The 20,989-nt window shown below is 52.8% G+C and overlaps 2 protein-coding genes and 1 long non-coding RNA gene across 8 annotated transcripts; 1 reads left to right on the forward strand and 2 right to left on the reverse strand.

Moving 5' to 3' along the window:
- Positions 1 to 2,898: 2,898 nt before the first annotated feature.
- On the reverse strand, positions 2,899 to 4,846 carry LRRC3C (leucine rich repeat containing 3C). The gene is made up of 3 exons (XM_070561229.1): positions 4,751 to 4,846; positions 4,057 to 4,106; positions 2,899 to 3,700 (listed from the first exon to the last, which is right to left on the reverse strand). Exons 1-3 carry the CDS (start codon positions 4,844 to 4,846, stop codon positions 2,899 to 2,901), a joined length of 948 nt encoding a protein of 315 aa, XP_070417330.1.
- Positions 4,847 to 11,569: 6,723 nt separating this feature from the next.
- On the reverse strand, positions 11,570 to 15,074 carry LOC139073892 (uncharacterized). The gene is made up of 2 exons (XR_011523006.1): positions 13,711 to 15,074; positions 11,570 to 12,981 (listed from the first exon to the last, which is right to left on the reverse strand). It is a non-coding gene; the product is annotated as an uncharacterized lncRNA (long non-coding RNA).
- Positions 13,106 to 20,803, forward strand: ORMDL3 (ORMDL sphingolipid biosynthesis regulator 3). 6 transcript variants are annotated; one of them, XM_070560488.1, is made up of 4 exons: positions 13,106 to 14,507; positions 17,793 to 17,992; positions 18,750 to 18,901; positions 19,292 to 20,803. In XM_070560488.1, the coding sequence occupies exons 2-4, from the start codon at positions 17,819 to 17,821 to the stop codon at positions 19,425 to 19,427; spliced, it is 462 nt and encodes a 153-aa protein (XP_070416589.1). In that variant the 5' UTR covers positions 13,106 to 14,507; positions 17,793 to 17,818; the 3' UTR covers positions 19,428 to 20,803. The 6 variants fall into 6 exon arrangements, with proteins under 6 accessions (XP_070416589.1, XP_070416592.1, XP_008517124.1 ...); XM_070560491.1 differs by having other exon boundaries at positions 14,349 to 14,507; positions 17,798 to 17,992; XM_008518902.2 differs by having other exon boundaries at positions 14,390 to 15,058.
- Positions 20,804 to 20,989: the final 186 nt, after the last annotated feature.

Here is a 20,989-nt window from a genome sequence, read left to right on the forward strand (position 1 = left end):
GGGAGATCTGGTGTGGTGTGTACCCCTCTTCCTCTGTACCAGGCAGAAGGGCCAGAAGTGGGCAGCATCAATGAGGCCACCTAGCTGCCTCACCAGGGCCCAGGTAGCATCTTGGAGCACAGGTCCTATGATCCCTGGTCCCTGGCAGAGATAAGGATGTAGGGGTGAAACCAGTGATGCCACCCACTCCTGCCTGCCCAGTGGACAAGCACAACCCAGAGGCCAGGGTGCTGAGGGAAGGGCTTAGGTGTTCAGCGACTGTCGTTCCAGGTGGGAGCCTGTCTGAGTCTGTGGATGCCCTGCTCTGTCCAGTCTCCGCTGATGGGCTGAGTTGAAGCCACAGCTTCTAAGGCCCCCCTCCCACCAAGTTCTGACTCAGGGACCCCAAATGTCTGGGGTGAAGGGATCTCTCCCTGGGGAGAGGAGTCAATGAAGCATCTCCCCTGCTACCTCCCCAGACCCCCATCTTCTGCTCCACTTGTCCCCCTTTTGCCTTTTCTCCTGTCCTAGCTCCAGAAAGGGAAAGGAAGTTGACCTAGAGGGGTCATTTATGATCATTTATTACCCAGGGCTCCAGGACTCCTCCTGATGTGGAATCCAAGCAAGCTTTCCTCCCTGGATCCCCTCCCATCCTGAGCTCACCTCTGGGAATTGGGGTTAGATGTCAGAGGAGGGGAACTGACTCTCTGCAGACCTTAAAGATGCGCATGGTCTCTGCTGCTCAGGATGACAGGGAGTCAAATGAAGGTCCAGGAATGGGCACCGGTGATAGAGACATGGGGCTCCAGCTATCCGCCACCCTATCTCCCTCACAGGTCTACACAGTCTCTTTCCCAGAACCTAGTGAGACGTGTCCAGCCCGATTCCAGTAGGGGATGGGATAGCAGAGTGGGACAGACTCTGAGAGTGGCAGAGGAGGGACTAATGGAGAGTTTGATAGGGATGGGGCCAGGATTCCAAGGCCCAGTCGAGGGAGTAGCTGGGGTGGACAGCCAAAGCTGCAACCTGAAACTTCTCACACCCCAGTTCTTTCCCCCATCCCCGAGCATCCCTGGAAGTGGGGAAGCCCATGTCTCCCGAGAAAAGAGGATGGGGGGGTGGTCCCAGGTTTTTCTGAGATGAGTCAAGTTGAGGCTTTCTGGATGATATGGAGGCGCTCAGCCTTGGAGTGGTGGGAGGAGCCTCAGGGATGGAGAGAGAAAGGGTGAAAGGGAGGCTGGAAAGGAGACAGGAAAGTCAGCAAGATCAGAGGGACCAGGGGAGGTGATAGATTCCTCTTTACCACTCCCCGAGTGGCCTCCATTCTGCCCCAGGCTCTTCCCCGAGCTGGGTGGAACCCTGGTTCAGTGGTTCTTATCTTCAGTTTCTGCTGGGGCTCCCAGAAGCCTCCCCAAAGCACTTGCTTCCTCCATGGAGGCCCCATGAGTGGATCATCCTGTGTGGCCCCCTTTGGTCCCTTGAGCATCCTATTTGGTGATAGGGATATCTCATATGGCCCCCTCCTTCAGCCAACTTGGTGTCCCTCAACCAGGAAGTCTTTTATTATCTTTTATCACATCTGCTTTCTCCCTGCCCCCTGCTCAGACTCCCCCTGAGAGAAAAGACAGATTGCCCAGAGGGTAACAACTCCCTCTCCCTTTGCTTCCTATGCGCCCTCCAGCAGGCTGGAGACTGCCAGCTGGTCACTGGTGCCTGGACATTGCCCTCCTTCCCTTCTCCCTGTTTGTCCTCCCTCCTGGCCCCCTCCCATTCCCTATCCTTCCATTCCACCATCATTAATTCATAGGACCTGGCGTCCCTAGCAGATAGACTCTGGTGTCAGGAGCTGGGAGGCAGGAGGGGAGGGAAGAGTTGGCATCCAGCCTAGTGGGAGCACCCATCACTAAAGGGGTGTTGATGTGGTGGTGAAGGTCTCCACACCCTCCCCCTCCTCCCTGCCAGGCCACACATGTTCAGTGAAATGAATGATAAGAAAGAGATCAAGGGCATTAATAAAAAGTGACTTTATTGAGTTGTCCAGTGATGTTCTGAGGATGGGAGACTTCCTAGTTCCCCCCACCCCCAGCTCTCCAATGACTCATCCCCAGCATAGACAAGACCACTTTCGTCCCAAGGGAAAGGGTTCAGGTAGCTTTTCAGTGTATAAAAGAGAAAGCAGAGTGATGAGGGAGTCTCTGGAAAAGGAAGAGGGGCCCCAATAGAGGGCACAGGGAGGGGAGCCTGGGGCCAAGAGAGAGGCAAGAAGTGAGGGTGGAGCTTCTCAGTTGAGATGGAGAGAGGAGAGGAGAAGCCCACGGGATCCTTCTCAATCCAGCTGCACCCAACTTTCTGACCTCACCTCCAACCCTTGCCCCCTTTTGCATCCTCTATTCCAGGCCCCAGGTAGGTCTTGCTGCTGCCCAGACATCCAGAGTTGTTCTGCATCTTCTTTGTCTTTGTCCACCACCTTTCAGGTAGGGCCCTCCCTCTTCTGCTCAGAGCCCTCCTCATTCTTGAAGAGTCAGCTCAAACATCCATTCAGTGAAGACTTTGAGACCATGTCTGCCAGGCAGAGGCTTCCTCCTCCATGCTCCCATAGCTGCCTGCTCCTCCCTCTGAACTGGCACACATACCACTACTGTCATTCTCTTTTATGTTGTCCTCCACCACTGTGGACTCAGGAGCTTTAGGTGTCTGAGTCTAGCATAATCCAGACCCAGAGTATGCACCAAACGCAGGCACCAAAAACTCCAGGCACCAAATAGAGAGAGAGAGAGATCAGGTGTTTAGCTGGAGGAGGAAGGGGGTAGAATTTGGAGGATGGGATGGGGCTGCAGAGGAGGCTGAGGGGGTCAGAGGAGAAGAGAGGACATAGGGGTAGGAGTGTGGGGCATGGGGCCAGAGGAGTGGCCCTGGTCATCAGACCACTGTGCTGAGGGTGGAGGAGTCCTCGGAGCGCACGGGCAACACGGGGGCTCGCTTGAGGGGACATCGGGTCTCATCCCGGTTCTGCCACACGTAGTGGACCAGATAAGCCACCACAAGTACCAACCAGCCCCCCATGGTGAGCAGCAGGGCCACGTCAGTGCTCCGCCGGGCCCCGCCCCGCCCCGTGCCACACAGTTCTTCCTCCCCTGCCAGTGGCAGGAACTCCTGCCCCATGAGGTCTGGGCGGGCTCCCGGGCCACACACGATGCCTGTCCCAGTGCCCGGTGCCAGCCTCACCTGCCTAAGCACCTCCTGGAGGGCACAGTCGCAGCGCCAAGGGTTGGCGGACAGGTTCACTTGGATCTGCAGCCCCACGAAGGCCTCCACAGGCACTGAGGCCAGCTGGTTGGCAGAGAGGTCGAGGTGGCGCAGCGTCCCAGCCAGGCCCTGGAAAGCGGCCCCTGAGAGGTGGACAAGGACATTATGGGATAGATCCAGCTCCTCCAGAACAGGCAGGTGCTGGAAGGCACCAGCTGGCACTGATGCCAGCCGGTTGGCATCCAAGTAGAGCTTGCGGGTGTCGTTGGGGATGCCTGGGGGCACGGCACTCAGGCCTGCCTGGCTGCAGCGGAAGGTCCGCTCACCGGCTTCCTCTGCCACGTAGCATCCCTGGGGAGGTACCCAGGGGCTGGGCACGGTACTCCCTGTGCCTATCACCAGCAAGAGGGACAGGAGGTGACTGCCTGGTGGGAGCATGGCCACAGATTGGCATAGTCCTGGAGTGGAGTAGGATCTGGGGAAGAAAAAGCCCCATAAAAGAAGAGTGAGTCAAGAGAATTCCATTCCCCTCTGCCAGCTCTCTCTTCCTCAGGTCCCCTGTGGAGTCTCTTTGGACTGGGGTCCCTCCTTTGGGGACTTTTGGGTGATGTTGTTTGCTTCTTCTTTGGGGCTTAGAGCTCCTCATTTGGGCCCTTTGGGTAAAAGGTCCCCTGGGCCCGAGACTCATCTGGGGTCTCTGATTCTGGAGGGCAAACCTCTGAAGTTTCTCGGTCCAAGGCCCTGTTGGTCATTATAGGGGTCTCTAAGTTTCTGCCTCTGCCCATGTATTGATTTCGCTCATTGGAATAAAGTCTTTTTCTGCCAACCTACCTGGGTGGCTGCCAGGTGGGCCGGGTAGACACCAGAGGGCCTGTTTGGCACTAGAGTGAAGGAGATAAGGAGGATGGATCAGCAATAGGACTTTAGGGCATCCAGCTAGGCTAGGTGACTAAGGCCCCACCTCTGTGCCTATCCACCCATTTTCCTGCAGCATCCACCCCTCTGCCTGCCCCAGCTTTGTCCTCTCCGCCCCGCACTTCCTCCTCCATCCTCTCCCTCCTCCTCCCAGCCTCTCACCCCTGTTGGTAGGAGAGCCTTCTCCTGTGCTGCCCTCTCCCCGGAAGTAGCCTCCCTGCTGCTCGGCTCTGGAGACCGGCTTCCTCCTCCAGAAGCCCTGCTTGCTTGTAGCTGCTGGGAGTTGGGGGCTGGGGCCCAAGAGTGTTGGGTTTCCTGGCATGTGACTCCAGGCCCCAGGTGTCGGATACCTGAGCCACGGCCTGGCCAGACGATGCCAAGAGAGGGCAGATCCTGGACCCTGATGAACTCTGCTGTGGGGAGACTAGGCCCCAATTCCATTCCCTGCCTCAGGCTCCCCTCCCAAGGCCTTGACGTTGCCATCTTCCATCCCATCCAGGGCTGAGACCCTGCCTTCCAGAACCTCTGCCCGTCTCCCAGAGCCTGGCTGAGCAAAAGAATCCCTGCTTGGCACGCCTAGGGGGTAGAACTGGGGTGGGCCCAGTCTCACGTCCATTGCCTTCAGCAACCCTTCACCTCCCAGCTCCATCCCTCCTGCATTCTCCATCTCTGCCCGTCTACCAGGCCTTGTGGCACCTTCTTCCATGGTGAGCAAACTTCCCTCAGCCTTTCCTTGGAAAACTTGACCCTCTCTGGAGGACCTCATCTCCTGGCTCCTCACAGGGTGTTCGACTCTCTTGCCTGGCATGGGGCACCATGGTTCAATTTCAGTTTGTTCTCTGCACTGTTGGTAGATGGCCCCTCTAGGAGTTAGAAGGGGTTCTTCAAGGTGTCTGACATTTGATATGGATGCCTACAAGTTTTTCCACTGAGTTTATGTTCTGGATTGGAGCTGACTCCGGTTCTGTCAGTTTACTGGGGCCCTGGGTTCCCAAGTTGGTACTTTTTTTTGAGGGAGATTAGCTCTAAGCTAACATCAGCTGCCAATCCTCCCCTTTTCGCTGAGGAAGATTGGCCCTGAGACAACATCTGTGCCCATCTTCCTCTACTTTATATTTGGGACACCTGCCATAGCATGGCTTGATAAGTGGTGCACAGGTCTCTGTCTGGGATCTGAACCAGCAAACCCCGGGCTGCTGAAGCAGAGCCTGTGAACTTAACCCTTATGCTACCGGCCGGCCTGCCAAATTGGTACTTTTAATTCTCCCTCTTGCCCGGGAGCCAAGAAAGCCTTGGACGACATATTCCCCAGGGCCCCTTGATCCCAGCCCTTCATTTGCAGCCCATGGCACCCCATTATTCCACTCTGTCCTGATGTAGTGGAAGGGAACAGGAGAGTGGAGTGTCACAGAGACTTGCACAGAGAAGGTGGAGGTCATATGCTGTGGAGACCTTTGTGAGGAGAAAAACCTTGCTGGATTTTGTGAGAGACTATGGGTGACTAGGATCGGACACACAATTGCAGGGCCTGGTGCAAAATGAAAATATGGGGTCTCTTGTTCAAAAACTGTTAAGAATTTCAAGAGATAACAGCAGATCGTAAAATCAAGTGCAGGGCCCTTCCGAGCGCAGGGCACAGGTCACATGAAGCTGGCCATGTAGGTGACCTTTGAACAGGTAGTTTCAGAAGTGTGATGGGGTCAGAATCAGATGGTTCTGATGGTTGGATACCGGCTAACGTCATCTCTGGGGATGTACTCACCACTGATTCATTCTTGTGATATCAGCAGGGGCATTTCTCACACTCACATTTGCCCAAGGAATCAGATAAGACACATTTTCTATGCTTGGGCGGGAGAAGTGAAGATTTTGTCTGCGGGTTGCTTGTTAGTTAGGCCAGGCACTCTGCCATGAATACTTGGGCGTCGATTTCGGGACTGTGGTTGAATGTGGAATAAAAAGCGTGTGGAACCCTACCCTCCCGCTGCTCTTCTCTCACACTGGGCAGGGGGTTTAGCCAAGGCACAAGAGTTGAGCCTGGCTGTTGATGGAGAGAGTTATCTGCTTCTCAGACCAGGGCAGCTACCAGCCAAGAGTGGGCCGGGAGTGCCCAGCACAGCAGCTGTGGGAGAAGCAGGCAGTCTGTGCACATAGGGGAATCCACCTGGAGTAGTGGCGTGGTTAATGGAGGGTGGCTAATTGCAGTGCTCAGAAGAAGACACAGAAGGGGAGGAAGGAGGAACCACACTCAGGATGGTGCACAGCGCAGGCTGAGGGTTGACAAGCCTGGAGCACAGATTTTTCTCTGCCATTCATTCATTCAGCGAGGATTTCCCGTGAGCCCCATGTCTGAGACCCGTGCTTGTTGAAGGGAATACAGATCCTGTTCTTAAGGTGCTGGCTCTGTAGCAGTGGTTCTCAAAATCCAGCCTGCACATTAGCATACCTGGAGGAGCTTTTAAAAATTAGTTATGCCTGGCCTTCACCTGGACCAATTAAATTAAAATCTCTTTGGATGGGGTGTAGGCACTGATATTTTTCAAAATCTCCCCAGGTATTTCTTTTTTTTTTATTATTTTTTAATTTTTTTCCTTTTTCTCCCCAAAGCCCCCCGGTACATAGTTGTATGTTCTTTGTTGTGGGTCCTTCTAGTTGTGGCATGTGGGATGCCGCCTCAGCGTGGCCTGATGAGCAGTGCCATGTCCGCGCCCAGGATTCAAACCAACGAAACACTGGGCCGCCTGCTGTGGAGTGTGCGAACTTAACCACTAGACCATGGGGCCAGCCCCTCCCCAGGTATTTCTAATGTGCAGCCTGAGTTGAGAATTACAGTCTAGAGGGAGACATGGACGTGTCAACACACGTCTCCACAATGCATTGATGTGATGTCTGCCATAATAATGTGTGTACGAGCAGCTTTGAAGCCCAGAGAGAGAATAAGTAACTGGCAGCATCTGCTGGCTGTCTACTTGGTATCGTGGGAGGCAACATTTTACCTCTATCCTCTTCACGTTTTTCAGCTGGGTCTGAGAACTAAGTTGACATAAGTTAGATTAACAGGAGAAAAGCATACAAATTTATACAAGTTTTACATGACACAGCTGTCATAAGGAAATGAAGACCCAAAGAAGTGGCAAAACACAAATACTTTTATACTAGGGTGAATAAAGAGAGGCAATTGTGGAAAAGTGACTACGATATATGAGGAAAAGGTAACTAAACTATTTGGGGAGGCTAGAGGAAGATAAGAATTATTTTAACAAGGTCTGTTTGTACCAAATTTTTCAGCTTTGACTCCCCATTAAAGAATGTTTATTTTCTCCTGGTACCAGGAGGGCATCTTTCACAGGAGAGTTTTTGTCTCCTGTTTTCTGGAAGAAAACGGGAGATTAGAATGCCCTTCTTGCATCTGTTGTCTTTTAAGTGCTTTTAGCTCAAAATAATCTTATGCCCAAGTGGCATATTCTGGGGCAGCATATTCTGCCACTCTTCAGTATCCATTCCTTACCTCCTAACTTGATAACACACACTGATTTGGGAGTAGTACTCAGTCCTTTATGATAGAGCCTGATTGGTCCTCTCAGTCTATCAGAAGTCCTGTTGCTCACTTTCCCAGCCTCCTTGGCAGCTGGGGGTGGCTCAGTTCTGGTCAATGACATCTTAGTAAAAGTCTGCTGCAGGAATTTCTGGGACAGTCTTTGATTTGCTCATAGAAGAGGATGGGCTGGGCCCTCCCCTTCTCCCTACAGCTTTCCCCCTGCTTTGAGCATGGAGGGTCAACCATAGCCATCTTGTGACCATGAGACAACAAAGCCGCTGGCCCGGATATGGTGAGCCACTCAACCAAGACCAACAACCGTCTACCTCTAGACTCATTATGTGAGAAAAACTAACCCCGCTTCAGTGCTTCTCAACTTGGCTGCACATTAGAATATGGGAGGTTTTGAAAACTAATGATGCCTGGGTCCATCATGGAGCTTCTAATAAAATCGATCTGGCACGTCTCTGGTGACGGGGACTTTTAAAAGCTGCTTAGGTGATTCTGCTGGCGACCTAAGGTCAGAATCATTCCTTTGGTTGGTTTTCTGTTGCTTTCAGCTGAGAACATTCTTATCTGACACACTGCCTTTTCCAGGATATCAGGGAAGGCTTCACCAAGGAATGACATCTGAGCTGGGTCTTTAAGGCTGAGTTCATCAGGTAAGCATCAGAGTGTGCGCAACAAGGGAGCGTGAGAAGGCTTGGCTTCTCCTCGGCTACAGAGTAGAGGGGGCGGTGGCAAAGGCCATCGTTACGGTGGAAAGGCACCAGATCCTTGTGGTCTTCTACACCGTGGAAGAATTGGGAATTGACTCAGTTGCTGAAGGATTGAAAGGTTTTAAAATGAGCTTTGAGGGGCTGGCCCCGTGGCCGAGTGGTTAAGTTCGCACACTCCACAGCAGGCGGCCCAGTGTTTCGTCAGTTCGAATCCTGGGCGCGGACATGGCACTGCTCATCAGACCACGCTGAGGCAGCGTCCCACATGCCACAACTAGAAGAACCCACAACGAAGAATATACAACTATGTACCGGGGGGCTTTGGGGAGAAAAAGGAAAAAATAAAATCTTAAAAAAAAAAAAAAATGAGCTTTGATATTTGGATCACTTTGCTGGCTGTGTGGAGGACGTTTTGGTGGAAGAAAAACCATTACTGCAACAGTCCAGGTGGGAGGGAACTGAGTGGAAGCCGTTGTGTGGGATTGAAGGAGGATGACCGGGGTGTTCCATTCTTCACCGTGGCCTGTGGGGCATGTAGGAAAACCCTTGGGCCAGGCCCAAGACCATCAGACATTTGTGCCACTGGTCATATCCTTCCCCAACCTCCTTGGGCCTTTGGCTCTCTGGCCCTCACTGTCTCTGAGATCCCTTCCAGCCTGATGTTCAATGTGTCTATGATGGTGGGCAGAGAAGAGGCTGAGGCACAGCAGGGCCCTGATTCCCAAGTTCAGGGCCCCAGAAAGTTAGGTCCCTCAGGCCCCCTCCCTGGCTGGGGCTGAGTCACAGCTCCTCCCTCCAAAGGCAGTAACTCCATGCCCCAAAGATGTGACCTGGGAGGAGAGAAACTCAGCAGGCCTCCAGGCCCCTGCCTCCCACATGTTGGAAGTCCTCAGGTCCAGCCTGGATAGAGAGGGATAAACAAAAAAGGAGGAAGGCTAGCTACTTTTCCTATCGTGTCAGCCAGGGACCCTCTAACATGAGAATATTGGGCAGTTTGGGTCATCCCCCAGACAAAGGGGGAAGATGGCGTGTGCACACATATGGCCACCAGATAACCTAGGGGTGGGCTCTCGCTGAGGTGTCTGCTGGGGTCAGAGGAGCCCAGAGGACGAAGCAGTGGACTCTGCCTGGAAAGTTAGGGAAGGCTTCACAAAGAAGGTGATAGGTGAGCTAGGGCTTGAGGGATGAACAGGAGTCTACTAGATGGAAAAGAATAGGAGGAAAAGCATTGTAGGCTGAGACAAGAGCAAGAAAGAGCAAGGTGTGTCTGAGACCGGTTAGAAGCTCAGTGTGGCTGTAGTCCAGGATGTGTGGGCCAGTTACATCCTTCAGTTAACATTCACTGAGAATCCACTATGTGCAGGAAATGCAAATATCACTAAGACATGGAGCAAGCAGCCTAGCCAGGGAGGTGGTTGTGTGACAGATAACTTAAACATAGCACCCTCGGTGTGGGATAGAAGACTTTACAAGGCACCTACGGGAACATGAGGGACACACACGACAGGGGAGTGGCCAGGAATGGCTTTTAGGAGAAATGCCACTTCCTAGCTGTGTGACCTTGGGCAAAATATTTAAACTCTCTGTACTGCAGTTTTCTCATCTGTAAAGTGGGGATAATAAAAAACCTACTTCACAGGTTTAAAGATTAAAAGACTTTATACACGTAAAGCCCTTTGCCCAGGACCTGGGACGTAGCAAATGCTAAATCATGTCAGCTGTGATTGTCACTGAAGGAGGAGTTGGTGTTAAGCAGGGGAAGAAGATGATCTGGGGCAGTGGCCACCCAGCATTTCTAGAGAGGTGGGGTCTACTGGGGTAGTCATGCAACTGGAAGGACACTAGGGGATCTTTTCTTAAAGCTCCCGTTTCTATAACCATTGCCCTTTTGATCTATAATGTTTACAGTTTTCTAAACTGCTTTTGTTTTCCCCGTGGGAGATGATGTCGATTGTCCATATCAAAGATTATGCAGATTGCATAATCCTAAAGAACAGCCCTGCTCTTGATTCCCAGAGGGAGGTTCTGGTTCCCAGGCCTTGGCTCTGGCGTGGAGGCCCTGGCCAGCTCAGCCCTTTCCCTCCACAGCCCAAAATACCCAACCACAGGGCTGGGCAAGGGGAGGAGAGCTAGTGCCCACTGCCAAGGCTGCCAGTCGCTGCGCCGCCTCCTCTCCTACCGGCTCAGTGGCTGTCACTCAGTGCTTCTTTGTCTACTTAGCATCACTGTCCCTGCCGCCGCCCCGCTGCCACCACACACTTGGGGTGCTCCCCAACCAAACAAAAACACAACTGCCAAGGAAATAAACAGCTCCCTTCCTCCCTGTGCTCGCTCTGGGTGTGACCTCAACACCTCCCCTTCAGCAAGGAGGGAGGTGAGGTGGCGGGGATCAGGAGGTCATGTAGGAGTGAATTGGAGGGGAGTGGGGGGTAGAAGGAGTAGAGAGGTGCCATTCTCTCCCTTAGGGCTCGGGGAAGGGGCTATGTTTCTTGATGCCCACCTCCTCACTTCCCACCACTGCGTCACCTTGGAATGTGGTCCCAGTTTATCACCCCCGGCCATGTTTGCTATCTTGGCCCACATGGTGTATCTCCGGCAAGCAGAGGCCACGCCACCCTGCCAGTTGGAAACACCCCAAGGCTGGGAAATGCGTCTACCTCAGCAGACTAAGGAGCTCCCAGAGGGCAGGGAGAGCCTGTGATGGTGGCTCACTCTGTTTTAAAAACACACATTTCATAAAAGATTTAAAGCTATCTCACATTACACAAAGTTTGAAACTAGAGAATGAAAAAGATCACCCAAATCCCTCCATCCTAACAAGATCTGTTTTTATTTTATTGAATTTCCACAGCCTAGTAAAGTAGATGCTTAAATATCATTCAAATGTGGAATGGATTAATAACAGGCAACACATATAGAGCACTTCCTAGGTGCCAGGAATTGTTCTAAGTGCTTCACATTTATTGACCATTTAATCCTCACAACAACATGAGGTGGGCACTATCATGATCATCACCATCTCCATTTAGAAATTAAGTAACTGAAACACAGAGAGGTTCAGTGACTTGTCTAAGGTCACACAGCTGTGACCAGAACAGGGAATTGAACCTTGGCAGTCTGGTGCCAGCATCTCACCAGTGTTGTTCTTTTTTCCTAATCATTAATGCATATACAGGTTTATAAAAACTTTTTATTATAGACAATTTCAAACATAAAAAAGTAGAGAAAATAATGTAAGGAATCTTATGTCCCCGTCTCCTAGTTTCAATAATTATCACCTCATGGCCCATCTTGCTTTTTATTCCCTCATGTCCCTAGCCCAGATTATTTTGAAGCAAATCAAATCATCATATCATACATCAACATACATTTTAGTATATGTCTCCAAAAGATGAGGATATTTTATTAAAAAAATTAATACAATATGATATGCCTGAAAATTTATAATTCCTTGATATCATCAATTTGAATAGTCAATATTCAAATTTCCCTAATTTAATAAAATCTTAAAAAAAAAGTTGGCTTGCTTGAATCAGGATCCAGGTACGGCTTTTGGTTGATATATTGCTTAATTTATCTTAATCTGTAAGTCTCTCCCTCTTCTTTTTTCTTCTACGTGTTAAGGGAATTGGGTGTTTCTTCTAGCTTCCCTTCTTCTAGATTTTTCTGATTGCATCCCTGGGGAATGCTCATGCTATTTTTTTCCCTGATCTTTTCATATAACCTTGCAAGCATTTTCCCATACTGCCAGATAGTTTTCACAACAATTTACTATAATGCTTCATACTATCCCATCCAATGGACATACCATAATATTTTTCTTGGGCATTTAGGGTACTTTTGGTTTTCCACTATAATAAATAATTCTAAGGTGAACGTCCTCACACATAGTACATGAGATGTACTTCCTTAGAATATGCTACCAGAAATATAATCATGGCTCCGAGGCCTGAATGATTTTACAACTTCTTGGCACATATTATCAACTGTTTGTCCAAGAGGCTGTGCCTTCCCCAGCACCACATAAGAGTGCTGACACTCGTTCTGAACAGTGCTTAGGCCTATTACGGCTGAAGGATGTTTGGTGAAGACATGGTAATTATAAGGGCAGAGAACTAGAGAAGGAGAAAGATGATGACAAAGACTCAGGCTAAATTAAGCAGAAAGTGATCCACAATTTACCACAAACCCAGCGTGAGTCAGAACTCTGTTCATTCCCATTGTGAAAAAAATTTGATAACAGGGGTTATTAATAGGGCATGGCATGTCCAGTAATCTTTCCGTTAGACTATGCATTAGTCAGAACCTTATTTGAGACGTGGATCCAGTCTGGGTCATGGAGCTTTGCAGAGATGTGAGGAAACTGGCAAAGATCCAGAGAGCTTGATCAACTTGATGCAGGATGGAAGAAACTCAGAGAAAAGTCAAAAGGGTCAACTAGGCTCATTTTGTAAAAAATAAAGACATCTTTTTTTGCTTCAATGCTAGGGAGGTTTCTGTGGAAAGGACAATATTCAGTTGTTTGCTTTTGTCTTCAGAAGTCTGACTATAAGCAGAGGGGCCTCCAAGAACCAGGAGAAACTTCTGTAGGATATAAAGCAGAACTTTAGACTCTGGGTTGATTATTTAGGTCTTGGGATGAGTGTTCTTGGGCCATTGGCCCTGGAAATGTTCTAGAAGCTGCCTGTTCTCCTGTTCTGAGTGGTTCAGATATCCACCTGCTTGGTGCCCCACTACATACTTCCCAGGACCCCATTTCAGCTTTGTGAAAATTGTTTCCTAGCAGCCCCCAGGGGAGGGGTGGGTGAGGGCTGAAGGAAGTGTCCCCAGGTTCCCTGGGCCAGCATTCTCCTTTCTATCCCCTCACATTCATTTCAGGTTGTGTTTACAGCCAGTCAAGTTGGCATGTCATGACTTCATCTGATCCTGCTATTCCAGCCCTGCCTTGAATAGAGTGGGCTTAGAAAGAAGCTGGGTAGGGGAGTGGAAACTACTCAAACAAGGCCCTCTTGGTGACATGGAGAGTGAGGGTGACCCAGGAGACATTAAGAGCCATTTAGTTCAACTTCCTACAGAAATAGCTTCCTACAGTGCAACAGGTGCTTTACACACATTCTTTTGAATTTGCACAACCTTGGAGGTAGATTTTCACAGGTGTGGAATTGGAGATTAAGACAAGTTATTTGTCCAGGGTCACATTGCTGCTCAAGGAGTGCCTACGCTATGTCTACCTGGCAGTAAAATCTGTGTCCTTGCCTCGAGAGCATGCAGACCAGAGAAGTGGAGCCTCTTACGCACACCACACAAGCTCACCTGGGACTAGAATTCAGACTCCTAACCATTCATCAAGGAGTCTTCGTAAGACACATGGCCTCTTCTGACATCTAATGTGAGGAGGCCAAGGATGCGGCCTGGCCCAGGTGTAACTGAGGAGTAGGCAGGCTGTGGACCAACGCTGTCCACAGGCTGCGATCTCTGCCCTCCAGACTCTCATCGTAACCGTCGTCGTGAAAAGCCCGCTTCCACGCAGGCTCGGCAGGGCAACGGGCTAGTTCTTTTATGGAGGAGCCAATGTTCGGCCAGGGCGGAGGCAGTGAGGTGTAGCGGAAAAATTCTGACCTGGGGTCAGAATCTCTGGGCTCCAGTCCAGGTTAAGACCCAGTGGAGAACTACGCGGCAAGTTACTTAAAACTGCGAGTTTTCCTCATCTGCAAAACCCAGCAAGGGTAAACCGCACTTGAAGAGCGCGGACGCAAAAGCAGGAATTGTTACCCGCCAAAGCAACACCATCTGATCCTAGTATACTTGCTATTGAAACGTCGGGGCTGTGCGGCGCCAGCGAGGCCCTAGCTGGAGCGGGGAGAGAAAACTACAACGCCCAGAAGGCGTCGGGCGGGCCGGCACTCAGGCAAGGGGAGAAACTACAACTCCCAGGAGGCATCCGGCGGGCCGGCGCTGGGCGGTGACGTCACCGGGTCTGGCGCGGGGCCCTGATTCGGCAGGGGCTGCCAGCGGGGTGGCCGCCTCCGCGGTGTTGTTACAGCTGCTGAAGCTGCAGCGACCCCCGCCCCGGGCACCCTTCCCGGGCCCTCGACCTCCGGCCCCGCACGGTGAGTCCAGAAGGGCGGCCTCCGGTGGCCGAACTGGGAGACTCCTGGGGCTAGAGGCGGGGCGGGGAAGGAGGTGGGGGCTGCTGGGGGAGGCGCCGGGCTGGAGGGGACTGGAGCAGAGTGAGTGGGGCTGGAGGGGGTGCAGCCGAGCGGGTGCATCAGCCGAAGGGATGCGCAAAGGGGAAAGTGGAGGCGGAGGCCGGGAATGGGGCGTCGGGGAGGAGCGCTCGGGCTGGGGGTGGAGGGTGGGGGGCGGGGAGCTCTGGGCTTCGGGGATAAAGGTTTGGCCGCCTCTAGGGCTGGGTGAACGCTAGGAGGTGGGGGTGGGGCTCCGGACCGGGCCAGGTTCCGTGTGCGAGGTCCCAGGCTGGAGAGCGGAGCGGTAGGCTCCCCTTCGGCTTAAGGTCTCGCTCAGAAAACCTCAACAATAGGGAGGGCTCCGCCTCCTCGCTTCATCCTCTGCCCCGGCTAGTAGGGGTTCGCCTCGGTACTCGCCGGCTTTCCATTCCTACTGGTCTCCGGAGTCCGGAAGGCAGGGCCAGAGCTGAGAGGTGAGCGACTGTGGCCCTGCGGGTTGTGGGGGTGGGCAGAATGAAAAGGGCATTGTGACGTGCTGCCGGGGACTTCTCGTTGGGGTCCAGGTTGCAGGCTTGAATATTTTGTGCTCCTCATCCAGAAGGTAAAAGGTTTGATGCTTAAAGGGCTGCCCTTACTTGGGGAAGAGAATAGGAGGCATTCACCTGGTATCTGCCCTGGGGCGCACTGTGGCCTTGGCTTAAGTGTCTGACGGACTGGCTGGGCAGGGATATTTGCATGTCGAGCCAGGGGGGAAGGGAAAGAAGGAGTAGTAGAGTTACCGGTGAGAAAGTGGTTAACAGAACAGAATTGCTGCAGGCTCTAGTTTGAGACAGGTTATGAAACCACGTTAGGGACTGGTACCGGCAGCCACCTGCCAGCTGTGGCAGCAGAACTTTTCAGCCTCAGCTGCAGTAGATTTGCTCTTCCTCTGCCAGTTTCTCTCCATTTCTCCCCTTGTGGGTGAGGGGCGATTGGTTATTTTACTAATGGAAGTGATACATACCCATAGTCACACCAAAGTGTCGAGAGTGCTTCTTGGCTGCCAATCTTTTTCTTAGTTTATCGGTCTCTTCTGTCTTTGGGGGGAGTCTCCTGGGATTTCTGCTCTCAGGGCAGGTAGTGTTCAGGCTTCAGGAAGAAACGTCCCAGGGGGTCAGTTAGGTCCTAGGTCTGAGCCCCTCCTAGACTCATTAGTCTTCATTGGATGCCCTGTTTCAGCCGGAAAGGAGTGTAGGATGATCTGGGATTCAGCAAGGCTCTTGGCACTCCTGGGCAAAATACCAGGGAGGGCTCTCTACTCCTACACCCCTGGAGGTCTAGGTTAGGGAGAAGTGGGGAGGGGCAGCAGATCCTGGTCAGCCTTGGGGAACACGTTCTCTCTCCTTAGACAGTAGTAAGTCCTTCAGAGCCCTCACTTCCTAGCCAGCCCCCCCCGCCACCCCCCTCACTAGGGGAAGACTTTTGCATAGTAGGTGTCCCAAGAGCTGTGTTAGGGTAACTGAAGCCCCAAGGCCCTGGGAAGGTAAACAACTGAGCCAGTCTCGGTTTTCTAGTTCCTTGGGTTTCTGTTAGGCCCAGTTATCCACCCTAATGGGCTGAGCTGATGGGCCCCAGGAGCATCACCTTTTCTAGGATGCACCCTGGGCCATCTCACGTATGTTTGCATGCTGGGAAGCTGTGTTATGGGATCACCTTTCCCCTGAGGTCTTTAAGCTTGGAGCTGAGAAGAGGAAACTTGTTCCCATTATCCTGGAAGTAAGGAACTGATCCTTGAGAATTCTCGCTCCTACGCAGGCTTGGCTGTGATCCTAGCCAGAGACAGATAGCAGATGAGTCTTGGGGGAGTTCATTGCAGCAGGGTGAGGGAGGTGGCTTCCTGGGCACTTCCAGGATACCCCCCAACTGGGACCCCTTTCTGCCTCCCCATCTTTTGACAGGGCTGTTACCGTGGTGATGACCTTAGGGTATCAGGCAGGACCTTCCCTCAGCTAGGGAGGTGAGCCAGTACAAAGGCACCATCTGTTCCCACCTCCTGCTGGTCACAGGGCCCTCAGGGATCTGGGGATAGCCAGCTCTGGACAAGGGCTGCTCATCCCCTCCTTACCTGCATCCAGGAGTGTGACTGGGCTGCATTATTTCCTGGGCATCAAGGACAATCCTCCTGGTTCTTCCAGCTGCAGGGCTTCTGCCATTGGAGCTGGGCAGGGAAGGCATGGTGCTAACTTACACTTGGAAACAGGTGCTGGGAAAAGAGACCAAGGCGAGGATGGGTGGGGCAGAGAGGAAAGGGGCAGGAGAGAGGCCACAGGTGTGGTTTTGTGTCCTTGGGAGGGGTATGTTGATGTGGGTTCCAGCTGCCCATGGGAGCTGTAGATGTTGGCTACGTTCTCTATCCTCATCTCTCACCAGGGAAAGGGGCCCTGGTGATTTGGCGGCAGAGTGAGTGGCATGATGAGGGTTAGCCTGAGCAGCTGCCAAATGGATAAAATGTCTGGATAGGGTGTTTTGTGTCACCAAGAAGGAGGCTTCCAGGTCTGGGCAAAGGTTGTCCCTAGTCTGTTGTTTTGTTTTCTTCCCTCCCTCCCTCTTTCTACTCTCAGTCCTCTTGGGTCACAGTAGGGGAGGGGCTGGAGAATTAGGAGAGATGGGTAGAAGCAGTGATCCCCAAATGTTTTATCCACCACTACCTGTTCTCACAGGCCCTACCTCCTTTTCTTCCTTCTAATCAGGGGAGAGGACTCAGGTGTAGATGTCCCGTATCAGGCCCTTAGTGAGACAGAGAGTCCAGCAGGGGTTATGCTGACTGATTCTTAGGGGACAGGACTCTTGTCCCCTCTGTGGGCTTTGTGGGAAGAGGGCCGTCATGGGAATGCTCTGGAGGATGAGATTGGGAGACAGGCAGTGGTTTCTTTGCTCTGGGGCAGGATGCCTCTTGGTCTATCCACCCAGGCACTCCCAGTGGCTGGTGGGGCACCGTCCTGGTTGGGTGATGTTTGGGGCAGCCTGGTGTTTCTCCCAACCCAGCAGTGGAAAATGAAGAGAGTTAAGTCCGCATGGAGTTTCTCTGACCTCCTTGCTTGAGAATCAAACAGTAGCCCTGCCTGTAGTTCTTGGGGAAGGCAGAGCTTCCCTCCCTGTGGGACTTGGAGGCTGTGAGGGGGCAGGGAAAGTGGTGTGACCTGTCTCACCTGTGTTGCTTGTTTGCAGAGCAGCGGCAGGAGAGGGGCAGCAGGATGAATGTGGGCACCGCGCACAGCGAGGTGAACCCCAACACGCGGGTGATGAACAGCCGTGGCATCTGGCTCTCCTATGTGCTGGCCATCGGGCTTCTCCATGTTGTGCTGCTCAGCATCCCCTTCGTGAGCGTCCCTGTCGTCTGGACTCTTACCAACCTCATCCACAACATGGTGAGGACCTGCCTGCTGCCCACCCAACCGTGTGGGCTACTCTGCTGAGCAGAGCAGGGCTGAGGAGTAGGGGGAGCCCCCCCTGACATGGGCCAGATGTCAGGGTGACATACTGACAACATCTGTCACCAGAGCCAGACCCACCTCTCATCTCTCTGCCCCACTCCCGCTCTGGGTTGCAGCCCTGTGCACGCCAATAAGTGGAATAAAATCTGCAGATTTGTCCACATCTCCAGGATGGGGTAGCTTATGGGCCTGGGTGATGGGCAGTTGAGAGCTGAACTAAGGGCCCCAAAGAGTCCGCAGGACCCAGGCACCCAGCCCAGTGCAGAAATTCTTCTTTCCCAAGTTAGGGATCTCAAACCATCTTCCACTCTTGCCCCTCTCTGCTCCCTCACCACCTGCTTGCTACCTTATATGCTTTTGGTGGGCAAGCAGGGGCCTAGTTCCTTCCCATCAGCTTGCCCCCTCCCATCTGGCACAGGGAGGCCGTCACTGGGCTGGAGGAGCAGCATCTCCATGCCAGTTCTGCAGCTAACTCCTCCCCATGGTTCTCCTCATGCCAGGCCTTCCCTCTCACCCCCTTATTCTCCTGCCAGGCTCCCAGCTGCTCCATGCTGACCTCCAGCCCACATCCCCCTGCCCAGCAGAGGGAGGCTCCTGATCACCCGGAGCCCATTCTGACTGGGGTGGAGGAGCTGAGCTGGGGAGGGCCTTTTGCTTTTTGTGTCCTCTACTGAAGACCCCTCCCCTCCAGGGCATGTACATCTTCCTGCACACGGTGAAGGGGACACCCTTTGAGACCCCGGACCAGGGCAAGGCGAGGTTGCTGACCCACTGGGAGCAGATGGACTATGGGGTCCAGTTCACAGCGTCTCGGAAGTTCTTGACCATCACTCCCATCGTTCTGTGAGTGCCTTGGGTAGAGGAGGACACCGGCAGGCAGGCCAAGGCCTGGGGACCCCTGGGGCCCCGCCAGGCTTAAACACCTCCCTAGCTCTGGCTCTTCGCATAGGAACGAACAGAGGAAAGAAAGTTGGAGTGTCTCTGGGTCTTATGCTGGGCTCAGGCCTCCCCGGCCCTGTCTTTCCTCAGTTGGGGCTTCCTTCCTGACAGTGAGTAGCCCATAGGCCTGGGGTAAAGCAGGGGGCCTCTTTAGCCAGGGAGATCTTGCCACCCTGCTTCCGTTCTGGGGGTCTTTCCCATGACCACTCGGCTGTTGGGACTCTGCCTCTCCTCACTCAGGAAGTGAAGGGGACCTCCAAACAGTCATAACTCTCCCCAACCTTCCCCACCCAGGTACTTCCTCACCAGCTTCTATACCAAGTACGACCAGATCCATTTCATCCTCAACACTGTGTCCTTGATGAGTGTGCTCATCCCCAAGCTGCCCCAGCTCCATGGCGTCCGGATTTTTGGAATCAATAAATACTGAGGGTGCAGCCCCTTCCCCTGCCCAGGATGGCGGGGGAGGGGTGAGGCCTGTACTGTGATGCTGAAGACAGAACGAGCCTCTGGATACTGCCAGAGATGGGAGTTGAGCCTCTGGGCCCTAGTTTCTCCGCTCTTGTCCCCCAGTAGCTGACTTGAAGTAGCTTGTAGAGGGGTTGGGGTGGGCCCCCCACGGCTCTGACCCTTTCTGATTTTTTTCATCTTTTCCTTTTGCCTTTTGGGTAGAGACTCCATGGGGGTAGTCATGGAATGGGCTGGGCTCTGGGGCTGAATACAGACCTGTGAGGTTAGACAAGAAGCCAGGGAAACCCCCTGTTCACTTGCTCATCCTATTGCTAAAGCACTTTAACCTCTGCGAGGGGAGCAGAGGGGATGGTACAGCTTCTAGATTGTTTCACTTTAATTCTTATCTTTTAGGATGACACTCAGTGTGTGCTTGTATGTATGAAAGCAAGTGCGTGACGGTGCCTCATCCCTCTGGATAGAGAACCATCTATTCCATGTCTCATGCTTTTGGTAGCTCCCCTCTGACCCATCCTGGGTACTGGGTGGGAGTGGGGAGGGTAAGGAGAAGGATGGTGGGGCTGGGTGTGGATGGCCTGGTCCCAGAGGTGAGGGGCCAGGGCTGCTGCCATCCTGGCCCTGGTGGAGGTGGGGGGTGGAGGGAAATAGTGAGTTGAGACTTAGAAGAAGGGGTCTGCATAGCAGCAGAGATTGGTACAAGGGAAGGAGGGTAGGGACAGAAGCTAAACCCAAACTCATCCTTTGGGAAATGGTCAGGGAGCGGGGCAGCTTGGAGAGTTAATTTACCCACAGCATGATGGTGGTAATAGGAAAGGAGGCTGCTGTGGGTTTGAAGCTCTGGGTTGGCACGAGGGGGTGGTGATGGGTGGAAGAGGCCTGTGAGTCATTGTAAGCACAGGTCCAGTTTGACACTGCCTTTGGTGTGAGGGACATGGGGAAACTGGGGCAGAAATAATGAATGGTGGGGCCCTCCCCTAGCCCTTCACCTCGTAACTTGTGCATAATGGAAAGAGTGAAGACTGGCCTGCAGGTGCTGTCTCCTGTCTGAGGAGAAGAGGGGTGGGCTGGAGAGGAGCCACCTTCTCCCCTCCCCATATGATTAGCATCTGTATTACTTTTGAAAAGGTGTGGGTTCCTGTGCCCCCTCCCAGGGCCCTGAGGGAGAAGGGGAGGTCATTGGCCCTTTTTTCTGCCTTCTGGTCCCCCCAACTCCCACCCCATCATGTATCATAGGGAACTTTCACCTCAAAATCTTTCTAAGCAAAGTGTGAATAGGATTTTTACTCCCTTTGTACAGTATTCTGAGAAATGCAAATAAAGGACACTGTGTTCCTATTTCCCCCGAGTCTGGCGTCTGCTTCCTGGAGGGCCCTGGGGGTGGGGGACAGGGCTGTGGACGGCACTCCTGGCTGAGGGCAGTGTGGGAGCATCAGTTCAACCCTCTGCCTGGATGGTAGGAGGGACCCTGGGATGCTGCTCTTCCTGCTGCCCCAGCAGAGCGAGCCCAGGGACTGGGAGGGA

Source organism: Equus przewalskii, chromosome 10 (assembly GCF_037783145.1).
Source record: "Equus przewalskii isolate Varuska chromosome 10, EquPr2, whole genome shotgun sequence".
In the NCBI taxonomy this organism is placed as follows: domain Eukaryota; kingdom Metazoa; phylum Chordata; class Mammalia; order Perissodactyla; family Equidae; genus Equus; species Equus przewalskii.